We start from the raw sequence: 14,217 nt of genomic DNA on the forward strand, positions 1-14,217 counted from the left end.
ACCATTTTCAATTTCATTTGTTTTATATTTCACTGCAACATGTATCAGTATATTAATGATAAAAAAATTAATAAATTTAAACTGCTGGAGATAAATCTTTAGAAACCATCTCATTTAAGCTTCGGTTATTCAAGGAATAGCCTTTAATTTTTGAGGTATTTTGGGATCCTTGGACATAACTTACTTTTGAGGTCAAGCTCAACAGAAGGACAGACTGAAAGTGATTCCTAAGTCCAGAAAACAAACGTGACTTCTCTGAACAAATTCAGAATAGATCTAATCCCAGTGGAGTTAAAAATGAGGCTGTCCCCTTCTTATTGCTTTACAAGAGAATGCCCTTTCTCTTTCATTTGATCTAGCCACAGGTTATTCCAATTAAAATTAGCACAAGATACTTTGATAGCAGGATAAAACCACCATCAAAACCTTAAGTGGTTCAGTGTTCTAATGACAACTGGTAGAAATTGCAATTTTTCTCTCTTAAGTACTTTAGAGTGCCTAATGCTTTCTGTGTTCTGTAGAAAATAAATTACATTTTGAGCCTTGCTCCAAAGTCAAGGCAGATGACACAATAGTCCTCACTTTGATTTTTTTCCCATTACTGCCATATTCTGTGAAAAAAAATCTGCTTTAGTCATTTAACATCCTGGGAAGGAATTGGCAAACTTAAAGAAAATCAGATACTGCTCACTTCATCTACTTCTTCATGCTGATAGTGCACCTCTGTTCAGCTTTTCCACCTTAATGGGAAAAAAACCAGTAGTGCTAGGTCAGAGACTTGGCAAAATATTGTTAATCTCTATTATTATTATAATATTGAAATGGAATTTTACAGCTGCTTGTTGTAGATATGATTTATCCACCTTTATTACCTCTGTCTACTGGCAGAAGGAGTAAAGGGGAGGTGTCTCAGGTGACTGCTAGGGCCCAGGACATTGCAGAGCACACTGCTACATGCACGGGCTGTTCATGTGCAAGTGGAGATCTGAGCCTCACCTGTGCACCGAGGGAGATGGAGGGTCCTGTGGGCTGCCTCTCATCACCACTGCACAGGTGACCTGTTTCTTGGTCTTGTAGATATTGGGAATTGCAGATGTGCAATTCAGGTTAAGGCTGAAACAAATGATAAAGTGTATACAGTTTATGGTAAAGCGTCCCTTTGTCTTGCTGGCTTAAAACTTCTGTCTTTTTGGACTGACATTGTTAAGACTTGATAACTGCTCCAAAGGCTTTATTTTTGTCTTGGTTTGTTCCCCCTTTCTAACACCATGTGTTGCAGATACCAGAACCCTAAATGAAACAGAAAAATTCTGGTGTATATTTAATAAAGAGATGGCAAGGCTACCTATGCAAAGGAGCTGACTTAGATTTTTTTTTAGGAATTGCATATCAAATGTGTATTGTATGGGTTGTGGTTATTTTGTCCAACTGCTGGCCACATGCATTCTTTGCTTTAAGCTCTTGATTGCTTGCCCCTGGAAGTGACCTTTGCAGCACTCATGCTAGCCCCACTGATGGAAGCAAAATCAGTGCTGAATACAGAGATTCTTAAAGAACTGCTTCCACTTCTGCTGAATCACCATCTTAAGATGTGAACCACAGTGAATGTAAGCATAAAAACCAGAGAGACTTCAAATTGACTGCTATTCTCAAGCATTTTCTAAAACCTGCAGTTCTCTGGCTTTTTTTTCCTTTTCAGCAGTGTGTGTTCACTTAAATTAAAGTGATAGCATATGGTTCAAAAACTGTCTCCAAGAAGACAGTATATAATATTCTTACCAAAGAATAGGTTGCCTGTTCTTGTCAGTATGTGATAGGAAAGTTACCTGAACATTTTGTGATCTGTGGTTTTCCTTACATTATAAATTACTCAGCCTCCACCATTAATCTTGCTTTCCTCTTTTTAATCTGTTTTTTTTTTTTTCAGATCATGTTTTTCAATGAAAGAAAGCAGCTGCCATCTCATTAACACAGTAGTTCTTTTGATGTGATTGTTTATCTGTTATGCCCGAAAGCTTTTTTCATCCTCTCATTCTCCTTAAGATGTCGGTATATTTTGTGATTAGGATGTTATATAGCTGAGTGTCTTGTTCTGCTTCTTATTAAAGGCTATTTTGCAAGAGTTTGTGGAAAATAAGAATAAAACCCTTTTCTACCTTCCACTTTTCTCCCTCATTTCCTGAAAAAAATCTTTCTACCTTCTCAGCTTTCAATGGAAAGTTCTCTGGTCAGAGAAAACTGGAAACTGCCTTTCTAGCAAAAGATGACCCATTTACTCACTCTTTTATGGGCACATTGAGGGTGAGAAGACTGCAGACACATCCTGAGAAAAATGGTGGGACTGGGAATCTAAACCTGCTCCTCTCAAGGTCACCAGGGCACCTCCTGGAGCCTTCCTTCAAAGGGGAACAAAAAAAAGTGTTGTTTTCTGCAGTCTCACTCCCCATGATGCCTCCCTTACAGCTTTAACACCCTTCCAAGATGTTTTGCACAGAGTGATTCTTGCAGTGGGGAATAAGTTTTAGCTGCTTGCAGTTTGTAGCAGCAGGAATGGTGTGAAGTAAGAAATGTTTGAAGCATTTTAGAAATTTCCTTCCTCTTTGTAGGCTCAGTGTCCATTTGGCTTTGACCTAAAGGCTGTGGGTCAGTATCTGGCTTATGTAAGAGCACTTCTCAGGAGTCAGAGGTACTTTCAGGTACCCCAGTGGTCAGGCTGAAGGTAGAGAGGTAGTGGCAGAACAGAGAACTGATTTCAGAGCTGCAGAAGTACCTGATTCCTGGTTACCCCGAGAGTGAGTACATTCTTGGCAGCTTTGACTTGCCTTGAAAAACTCCCATGACAAGGTGGTCTTGTCAGGAGAATCGAATCTTTGGGCTTTCTGTGGCCAAATTGACTCCACTTAGTTCTGGGTGTCTGTGTTTAATATGGAATATGGCTGTAGGGTAGTTGTTTGGGTTTTGGTAATAGTGAAGGCTCAACTCCCTGAGCCTGGGCTAGACCTCTGGTGTCAGAGTACAAAGCTAGTCATTGCCTGTGCTCCTTCTAGTCAGTGGAGAGATGCAGATGCTGGCAGAGGATGTTTTATTCTGTCTTGACACATGTGCCTGAACCCGGTATGCCAAGACTTTTCATCCCTGTCTTTCAGTATGAACTGAAAGAGCCTTGAAAGCTTCAGCTAGAACAGCAAAATGTGAGGGGTACTGAATCCTTCAGAGTTAGTCCTGCATGGGGCATGTGGTGAGCTGGGGTACTTGCTGGACAGCATGGTGATTCCCCAGGCTGCATTAGGTCATCCATTGCTGACTGTTCAGAGATGGGACAGTCATGCTGTGCAGGAAGAAGCCTTAAAATCCATCTGAAAGACAGCCTGAGGAGCTGTAAGCACACTCCAAGGGTAATGACCATGACTGGCTTTTGACAGCTCATCCAGAAGTGGAAAATGGGGTGTACTTTGCAGAGATATGCCCTACAGGGAAGAATTGAGTTTGCCAGCCTGAAAGTGTGCCAAAATGGAAGTGAGTCTGTGAGGAATGCAAGTTCATGTTCAGAGGCAGAGTGATGGATAGATGGCCTAATGTGTGCAAGAAGGGAGAAGACAGGAGCAGGAGCAGGCATGGACAGGTGTCTGCCTGGCATGAAATGCTGAGGCCACTGACCCTGAAGGAGTCATGTCAAATGAGGACAGCTGGTTAGAACAGGCAAGAAATGAGGCATTTGGGTGGTCTGAGGAGCTGGTTCTGCAGTCGCCCACTTCTTGGGAAGTAGGGTGTAGAGGGCGATACTGTCCAGAGGCCTGCTGCTAGAGCTGGAGCAAGAATTGGTGCAAATGTGCTTGGCTAATCACTATGTAAGAATCAGCAATTTCAGTCCATGGTGATGTTCTGGTGTCCAGTCAGACAAAGCTGTAACTGTGGAAGTGGAAGACTGAAAATCAAACTGCACTTGGTGAAAACGGTGAACCCTGAGCACCTTGCTGTTACTTGATGCCTTAATCCATTTAAATGGCCGAGTATAACATTGCATTAGCACTGAATGTGCTAATCAGCTCACAGCTGAGGTGCTGATAGTAAAAGGGGACTTTTAAAAATCCAGATTACATTTTTATCTATTTATTTCTTTAATATGGACTTTATCCAGTTGCAAGACAAGTTGGTCTTTATCAATCTCATAATTTATGAGATCACATGCTGGTTTTGGCTACTTTGAGTTTTGAGTCACAGCTACAGGTCAGCTGTAAATCAGCAATAAATAATACAGCTGCAGAGCTGTAAATAATGCATTTTTATTTGCTGTTGCAGGAAATCAGGGTTACAGAAAACTTAACTGTAGCCCAGCAAAAAGTATTTACAACCATCATCTCACAAGAGCAACTCTGCAACAGCATCTGCTGGAACACTTCCCTTTAGGACCTGGTTCTCTCTTTTAGAATAATATATGACTGAGACAATCTGCAAGAAGAAAACACTGAAATCTGCTGATCAGTCAGTTATGTTTCAAGGTTATGTCAAGAAAAAGAATGGATTGAAGCAATTAGCAGTGTTCCTGCTTTCTCCATGTTCCAGGAAAATTAGAAGCTATGGTCCACTTTCACCACTCTGTTTTTGTTTACTTTATTTCATCCAGTAGTTTTATGGCAGCCAAGCATAAGTGGGCATTGTTTCCTAGCTGCATCAGAAAGGACTCATTTGCAATCCGCTAAAATAAATAGAATTTTGTTGGTGACTTTTAAAATAATCACCGTGACCTGCTGGTATTTAGCCTAAAAATTTTAAGTAGAAAATAAAAGCAATAGAAGTGAATCTTCAAAACCTATATTAAAAGTGTAATATTGAACTTAAAACACATGATCATTAAATAATCAGTCATGACTTTTGTATCTCCTTGCATCAAGGGAGGAGAAGGAAGTTTGTACCAGGTGATGGTTCTCATTACCTGTGAGTGAACTGCTCTACAACTTCAGTGCAAAATGTTTTGCACCCTGACCACAGCTTCTTTTCCAGAAGTTGGAAAAGAGTTTTTGCCTGTTTTTAACATTGCTTTGTTTTTGGGTTTTTTTTACTTTGTAGTGGTTGATTGGTTGGTTGGTTTTAGTATTGTGAAACAATCTGGGGAACCTGGAGCTTTTCCAGTATAGGAGGCAGGAGTCAGCCACTATAATACTGCAGCAGTTAAAGCAGCTACATTCAACCAATTCTGGTCATGTTGTTACAGCCCTATGGGGAACTGGTGGAGTTTCTACATTTTTGTTTTCTTTCTATCTTGTTCCAGTTTCTCAAATTTTCACCAGCCCTAGTGGTCCTCAGGTGGTGGACGAAGATTTAAGTTTAAAAGAATTTGAAAAGAAGATTGATGTTCCAGACTCCTATTATGGACCACGACTCTCATTCCCCCTTACTGTGGAAGATGCCAATGCTCTCCTTCATGCTTTCAGGAACGAACAGGTAATTAGCAACTAGCTTGCTTTCTTTTTTAACTTATTTTATATGAAGTTGTAAAGTTGTAGGTCCATAATCAAATGTAAGGGTAAACTTGTGCCCAAAGAGATATTTCACTCTTTTTTTACATCTCACTACCTTTTCCTGCTAGCCCAGTGTGATCATAAATGTGCATGGTAAGCTGCCTTGGGAAGTTGATCTACCTGTAAGCTAACACAATAAAATCAAAAGCAGACAGTTCTCTGACAGATGAGTTTCCACATTTGATTCACTACTTTGCTGCATGACCACCAGGTCTGGCACTGAGGAGGAGGCAGGGACTAGTGAAATGAAATGGGAACCCTTAGCAGCTGCAGGGCAGGGGTTCTCAGTGAGAGTGCAGGACTGGGGGAGGTATCCTAAGCTAAAATAGAAACCAATTATGGTCTTTTTAGGGGTTAAAAGTGTTCATTTTTTGGTTCTCTGTCTTTTGTCCCCACCTCATTCTTTTAGAGGAATTGAGGTGTAAGGGTCAATCACCTCATTGCAGACTGCAAGACTCTACCATGACAGTGGAGTGACCATAAAGCATTGCTAATGTAGCAGAACAGAGTGATAACACAAATCTCTGGAGCTCAAGCTGCAGCTTCCAAGGCACTGAGGAGGCTGTTCCTCATTCTCTATATTCCTGAGCAAGCCCTTTTGTTGCCCATATGATGAGGGTGGAGCAGGGAGGCATTAAATAGCACGGCTTTGTTTGAACTTGTAATTACTTCTGCTTAACAATATGCTGTATAAAAGGGGCAAGGGTCTGTCATGCTTTTTAATTTACTAAATAAGAATATTTTTCTCCAGTAATTTTCTGTGGAGGCTGATTGTTTGAAAAGTACCAAATATAAAGCATATGATAAATGAGCCAACCCAGACTTCACCTTATTGTCCACTCTCCCTTCTCTTACAATGGCTGGCATTTTATTAAGGAAATGGTCATATGTAATTGGCCTTTTTGTTTGCTTAAAAACATGAATCTTGAAAAGTCATTCTGTAGTTCATCTATCTCCTCTACCAAAATTGCTCAGACCTCTGTTGAAATTAAAAGCTTTAAAAATCATCAACTGACAAAATATTCATAAAAACATTAGGAGAGAAGACCAGAAGCTTCAATGTTACTTGTTATAACTTCTTCACTGTGAACAGGAAGATGACCCTTACCAAAGCAGCCCTTACTGGAGTTTCCTTGTCATTGTTTTTGCAATTCACTGAAATACCATTTATAGCCTTTGGGGATGTTTTTGTTGGCTTGTGTTTTGGAGGTTGTGGGATTTTTTTTTGTTTGTTTACTCACACCTAGAATGACATACTTTTATTTTTTTCCCAGTTACTTTAAACAGATGGCCTTATGCAATGATTCTGAGTGCTCTGTAAGTCTTATCTCTTCTGAAAAACAGGAAGAGTAGAAAGAGTACAGTATAAATAAAGTGGGAATATCTGTAAAACAAGTTCAGTAAGGGCTCCATATCCATTCACTGGGAAGCAAATACAAAGCTATGAACACTCCTAATTCCCAGCACTAGGCCATACAGCCTGTACACGTCTGGAGTTCTGCACTATAAATAACCTTGGCAGTACATGAGTGATATTAATAAAACAGCCAGACCTGTTGCTAATTCAAAGACATCTTCCTTTTCTATCTGCTTTTTCTTCTCACAGCTGCTTCATGCCCGCTATGTACTGCAGCTGCTAAGTGAAACTAGGAGGGTTCTCAAGGAGATGCCAAATATCACCCATCTTTCAACTTCCTACTCCAAGGAGATAACTGTCTGTGGTAAGATGCCAGAGAAGATACCTGCTTTGGGCTATGGATTGATATTCTAAGTGGTTAGAGAATGATACTGACATTTCCAAGTTTTGCCATTAGAAGAAAGTTCTCAATGCCCTTTAAAAAGTTACTTACTTGTTTTATTTTCCCCCACAAATACATAAATTGGAGCAAACAAACAAAAAAATAAAGTTCCTGAGTCACAGTAAGTTTATTTTAAGAAATTCCCTCACCTCCTCTTTCCTCTTCTTGTTTAACATTTCTGAATGAGTCAGTATTAATTCAGCTAACACTGCAGTGCAGCTTAAATACTCCTGCACTTCCACCTCTAAAATGCCACCAAGTATTTTGATCACTGGCTGTAAGTGTCACCTCTTTCTCCTCTCACTGAGAAAAAGACCTTAATCCGTAATGATTTTAATGATTTTAATAATAATTTACTCCATAATGATTTTAATGAAGGTTTAATATGGGTGGCAAAAAAGACCTTTCATTGACAACATGACTATCTAGAATAAATTGAAATTATAATAACCCCTCATTTCTGAGGAGACCCAGGAGGATGGATAAGTCTTTATACAACCAACAAATTGGTCTCACAAAATAATGTGTCACACAGTAAAGAACTAAGAGCTCTTTGCCCATCTATTTTGTTACATATTTGTAAATTATGGATAATGGGATGCAGTATCCTGACTCGACACAGAATGCAGTAGCTAGCTGCAAAACAGAACAATAATGGTGACATAACTCTTGACATCTATCAGTGTGTGCTGTGTGTAATAGTAAAGTGGTATAAGGGAGGTACTGTGAGACATGCAAAATAAATGGTGGTTTTTAAGATGTGGTTATAGACCTACTTAGGTTTTGTATAAACAATAATTTATTGACCCAGCCAACAAGACCCCTTTCCAAATCAAGGAAACACAGATTTATGCTTCTTCACAACACAACGTGTCCTTGTTAAATAAACATTTCTCTTCATCTTGTATTGCATTTGTACTACGTAAGCAGCATCAAAAAAGATCCCTCTCCTGTACTGAAACTAAAAGCTTTTGTCACCAGAAAGAGCCTATGAAGAAGAGAGATAACCCATTTACAAGCATAATCGATCCAAAATGTTGATTTCCTTAAGGTATCACTCTCCATTTTGTATAATTTCAAATAATGCAGATTAAATATATACGTGAAATGTTTGCATCCACATGTGTGCTAAATATCAATCATAGCTTGAAAGACCCCTTCGAACAAATTCAGTAGGCTCATAATTAATCAAAAGTTGCACAGAAAACGTATACACATAAAAATGTCACTTCTCTTTTCCTAATCATTGGTGGTAAAAGCCAATTATCACAAGATAGGTTTTGAAACTTTCCTGCAGCTTCGTGGTGGTGAGTCACAGACATAAGAAGGTTGGCTCTGTGAGTATGAAATGCAGTCAGATGCACAGGGGATCTGTGCTGCAGTGATGCTTTTTGTTAGGGTGAAATCCTCTTGCCTGTTCCAAACAAATGTCTCAAAAAGGGCCCAATCTGTCATTTCTGTGGCCTCAGCATTGGGGCACAAAGGCATGGACAGATCTTGACACTCTCCGTCACTTCTTTCTGGTAGTAATCAAACTCCATCCCTGAAACACATTCAATTGTGCAGTATAAAAAGGGCTACTTTGATAAATTTAAACCCATTAGTATGTAGAAATCTATTACATTTAAAAATGTCTTTTAGTGACATTTTCTGGGTTTATATATGTAAGGAAAATAACATGGGGAAAACTTGAAACCTCCTCTGTGAGAAAATTAAAAAAAAAAAGTTTTTGTTTCCTGTAGGAGATTTGCATGGAAACCTGGATGATCTTTTGTTGATATTCTATAAGGTAAGTAGATACTCTGAGATCTGGCATTTCTACTTTGTGACATTTTATTATTTATGTGTGACAGATTTATCACCATTAGAACTGCTCATGTGGTGTGCATACATTTCACACACAAATCCTGGAATAATTTGGTGTCTTTGTCAGGGCTTTTCCTTCTTCATATCCTCCTGCTCACTGTGAAGGAGATTGAGGTGATTATTTTCCTGAATGCTGAACTGTAGCATGAGCCAAAACTTAAGAGGACTCCCTGCAAGTCTCCAAAGTTCTGCCACTGTTTTAAATTCCATATTGAACTGAAGTCTGCTAAAATCAGGAGCTAAGTGAGTTCCTGATAATTTTGTAACTGAAGAAAAAATGCAGAAGCTTTCATTTAGGCCTTCCATTGATATCTGCAGGTTTTTTGTTTGCTTTTGGGTTGGTTTGGGGTTTCTTGTTGTTTGGTTGGGTTTTTTTGTTTTGGTTTGGTTTTTTGGATTTGTTGGATTTTTTGTTGTTGTTGATTTGGGGGGGGGGGAGTTGTTTTTGTTTTTTTGTTTTTAACAGGAAACAGGAAAGAGTGGTGTTTAAAAGCTTTTTAAGCCTTGGAAGCAGTCACATAGTCTGCACAAAATAGAAGTACTTTGGGCACCCTTTACATATCCTTTTGTATCATGTTAAAAAAAGCATAGCACTGTTTTACTGATGTGCAAAACAAATTAAGCTCCAGGCTAGCTTTTCCACAATTGTGTGTTTAACTGAAGATGCAGGAAATGTTGTGTATTTAGTTTCACATTTATCTTCAGGATGAATCACCACCTTTGATTGAGTAGGTACTCTCTTTGATTTGAGCTTTCCGGGGGGGGTAAAGGGTTTGTGTCAGATCCTGCACTGAATGGAGACTGAAGTGAGATAAACCAGGTGTTTAAATGATGTAATTCTCCCCCTGCTTCCAGCTTTGTTACACTTAGTGTGACACTTGTTGAATGTATATGTGGTTGTTTTGCCCAAATGCACACTTGAAGTCTGTTGAAGTATTGTTAAAGTATAATCAGACCTTTTATAGAGTCCTGCTTTTCTTACTAATCAGCCATCCTTAGCTGGTCCTTGGCTTGCAGTCTTTTAGTTGTTTGGCTCTCTTTTCAAAACTGGAATAAGAATATGATACATATTGGTTTCAAACACAGAATCTAGAATGGGAAATATAACTAGTTTGGAGATAAATGCTCAGATATAATTATATTTACAACTGCTTTCATCCTGCATTTTATTTTTTGGAGTAAACAGATGCCAATTCTTTCCCTCCCCTCTAATGGATGCTATAAAGAGAAAAAAAAAAAAAGCAACTCTCACCCTGACTTCAGTAAATGCAGAGCCAAAACTCCCACTGACTTCAGACTAGAGATAACACCCAGTTGTTCTCTGTTAAACTTCTAGGGGAGTCCCTTCCATCAAACCAAATAAAATAGGCAAATGTTTTGTCATTTCAAAGTAGTTGAGAATATAGGGAGCATATGATAGAGCTGATTAGTTATTTAGAAGCAAATTAAATGACACTATTTTCTGTCCCCTCTGAGCAGTTTACTCAGATGAGCAGAACCCAGATGGCTTCTGGGATCCATTATTTTTCTCCTTCCCAAACTCTATTTCAGTTGGAAGGGATTTCATCCTCTGAGTTGGTACAAACTACCTTAAACAAGAGGGTGCAATCCTAAACAACGCCATGGGAGTGATCTTGGTCTGCACAGGGCTGTGCAGAGCTGAAATGGATTCTGGAGGCCTGCATGCAGACCAGGCTTGTCACTTCCACAAATCACCCCCAGCAAACACACAGAGCTGGCAATCCACAGTATATTGATACAATGCTGCAGATGATGTTTAATCCTTACACCTGGTTTGGCTGAAGCTAAGACACTTACTTTTTTTTCCCCTCAATAACCAGTTTGTGAGGTTCATTCAGTCCCTGCATTAATCTTTATTAAATTACAGAATTTCCTGGTATTCCATGAAACACTTGAATTTTAAATTATGTATTGCTAAGTTAGATTGTTAAAGGGATGCTATATATAGAAATAGCCTGAAGCATAGAAAATGCCAACAGTAAACGGAAGTTAATTAATCACTAACCCAGGAGATACAGTAATGATGCCCAGCAGCAAGTTGCTAATCATTAGAGGGCCTTGTTTGCCTCTCTGACATGTTAGAGGCTGCAACAGCTTTTAATTTAGTTTTGCTCTCATTGTTGGTTGAAACCACAGAAAAGCAGAGTGCATATGAGTGGAACAAAACTAAAATGTCACATTGAAGTTGGAAGTCCAAGCCAAACTTGTTTAAAACTCAAATTGTGTGTAACCTTTTCCAAAAGAAGGATGATAGAGTCTGGACAGTGCTCCAGTAGAGATGTCTTTCCATGAGTACTGCAGTTAGAGTGGTTGTGTGTATATTCACAATCTGCTGGTGAACTCACACGCCTATTGGTTTTAAGACAAAGATTTTATTTATTTATCTATCTTTCTAGAAACTGCTGCTGAATTTCTGCTGTCTGTTCCACTCCTGAAATCAATCCTCTTCTTTATAAAATCGCTTCAACCTACTGCATTAGAAGTCTCATACATTGCAACTCCTGTGAGCACAAAGCAAACACAGGCCCCTTCTAAGTTAACTTGGAAAGGGATCAAGACAGGCTATAGCAAAATCCAAGGAAACTAATTTTACAGCAGCCAGGATGGAGAGACCAGGGTTCACTACTGCATCCTAACATGAAAGCACAGGACACTGACTGGGACAAAAAAAGATATTCTCATAAGGATTCAAATTACATATTTCATTGAGTCCCTGCCACATGATATGTCCTGCAATAAACCCACTAAGGCAGAATACCAGTAATGCCATAGGAGCATAAGAAAGGCTTGACACTGACACCATCAATATATTCAAGAAGTGGGATGTCTTCCAATGCTGCCAAACCTTTTAAGAGTGGCTTCCACAGTTATAATGTAATTTTATAGATGTTCTATTGGTATTTCTTGTGCATATCGCTTAAGAAAACAGAGGTTTCCTTTTTCCAGCAAGTCAAAGTTGAAATACTATTTCTGATACTTGTGACTGGAAATGATGAAGCTATATATATATAGGTGTTGCTATATTTTCTGTAAGCTGATGGCACCCATTGATGTTTTGGTAATTAATCTCATAAAACATACCATCAGTTCAAAATACTTGTTTTTACTAAGTCACTATTTAATATAAAGGATTTCTCTGTATATTGAGAAAAAAAAGGTAAGGTAAGAAATAGCTGTATATACAACCTCTCAGGTTTGTGAGCTTTCAAGTGTATCTCAGCTCTCATGAGTAAAATTCAAGTAGTGCTTTCAGGATTATAGTAACTGAAATCAAACTCTTCAAACTTCTGTCTTAAGATTTTATATCCTCTGGACTATAGTCTTTTCAGGAGTTTTGGAAGCATACACTGCAAATAATGTAAATATACAAAATCCATTCAAACTTACATCAGAAGGTAATTTTTCATATATTTCTTATCTTCCATTCAAACTGAATTACTCCCTTCTGTTTGCAAGTGCATGATTTCCTGGCAACAGTTGCATTAACAGAAACGTATATTTTACTACAAAATTTTTATTCCTTTTGCTCCCTTTCAATTTAATTTAATAGGTAGAGGAAAGAATTAGAGATGGCATTGTAAGAACAGCCAGAGAGGCCCTCTCTTCTCTAATGGCTCTGGTTGTCTGATATGAAGGTTTTTATTCTAAGCAGTGGAAATAAAGAAATGCTGCATTTTAGATCTCTGTATTATGCAGGATTTTCTTCAGAATTTCTAGCAATGGGATCTCATTTAAATGCAATTTCCTTTATTACAGTAGCATAGCAGCCTCTCTAAATGCCCCTTTTTCTTTCTTTCTGCAGAATGGTCTGCCTTCAGAACAAAACCGTTATGTCTTTAATGGTGATTTCGTCGACAGAGGGAAAAATTCTATGGAAATACTTATAATCCTATTTGCATTTCTTCTTATCTATCCCAATGATTTACACTTGAATAGAGGAAACCATGAAGACTACATCATGAACCTGAGGTAGATTTTGGGGGTGGGGCAGGTGTTATCTGGCCTATCACTAGAAATATTTGCACTTTTGAATGCTACTTCAGCCACTGTGACACCCTAAAACAGAAATCATGTTTTATTGAGTAGTCAAGTGTAGCTTTGCCTTTTCAGCATGCGTGTGGGGGAGGAACATCCTTACTACACACAAACATTTGAATGGGAATAATGTCTTGTCTTTGATCTAATCATAATTCATTGAAGTCAGAGGGCTTAGTGCACCTTCCAGATATCAAAATTGGGGCAGGAAGGATGGAAAGATGATATTTTAATTAAAGCACATATTTAGCAAAATCTGATATTTTAGTTAACTTTGAACTAAGATTTCACATCTCTAACAATAGGGGCAGGTAAATATCCTACCTTCTACTTAGAGGAGTTTCATTATTTGGAGGTGTCAGTGCAGGAAAGCTGACACCCTGTTTTCTAGCACAGACGTTTGCACTTAGCTGTGGAGTGCAGCCAGTGGTGTGAGCACAGTCAGTGGCTCTGGCTGTAGTCAAAGTGTGACTTGGAAACAAAAAGCATCTCAGAGACATGAGAACTCCTCAGTCCTACTCCCTACAATTCTAAGGCACCTCAGAAAGTGTTTGAGTGACTGACTGGTGGATAACCTGCTGTACCCCTTGCATCATTTGATGTGTGCACACAGGATGATGTATTGCTGTTTTAACACAAGCCTATGTGTTAGCACCTGGGTCAGAGGCCCATAGGCACTAACGATCCACAAAAGAGAATCAGTTTCACATGATAGTTACTTTTTCAGCACTTAACTGAAAACACCCCAAAAAACAACAAACCAAGATCAGTTACTTAACCTCCCCAAAACAATAGAAAATACTAAGTCTGTGATGGTATGGTGCACAGAAATATTCTTGTCTATCACTCTTTGCTGTGCATTTTGATTAGCAGTGCTGCACATTGTTAAATTTGAAAGCTGAGGGTTGTGAAAATGCCCCTTGATGAAGGATATCTTGGTGTTAAAAGAATGAGGTATCAAAATCCTTGTCCCTTGT

The 14,217-nt window shown here is 38.8% G+C and overlaps 1 protein-coding gene across 1 annotated transcript in view; it reads left to right on the plus strand.

Annotated features, from left to right (window-relative positions):
* The window catches only part of PPEF1 (protein phosphatase with EF-hand domain 1), a 34,588-nt gene that overhangs the window by 10,072 nt on the left and 10,299 nt on the right, over positions 1–14,217 (plus strand). Inside the window, exons 5-8 of the mRNA XM_014875783.2 lie at positions 5,270–5,442; positions 7,126–7,240; positions 9,061–9,107; positions 13,008–13,174. Of these exons, the coding sequence (XP_014731269.2) occupies positions 5,270–5,442; positions 7,126–7,240; positions 9,061–9,107; positions 13,008–13,174 (502 nt within the window). The remainder of the gene's footprint in view (positions 1–5,269; positions 5,443–7,125; positions 7,241–9,060; positions 9,108–13,007; positions 13,175–14,217) is intronic.

This window comes from Sturnus vulgaris, chromosome 2 (assembly GCF_052056855.1).
Source record: "Sturnus vulgaris isolate bStuVul1 chromosome 2, bStuVul1.hap1, whole genome shotgun sequence".
In the NCBI taxonomy this organism is placed as follows: Eukaryota; Metazoa; Chordata; class Aves; order Passeriformes; family Sturnidae; genus Sturnus; species Sturnus vulgaris.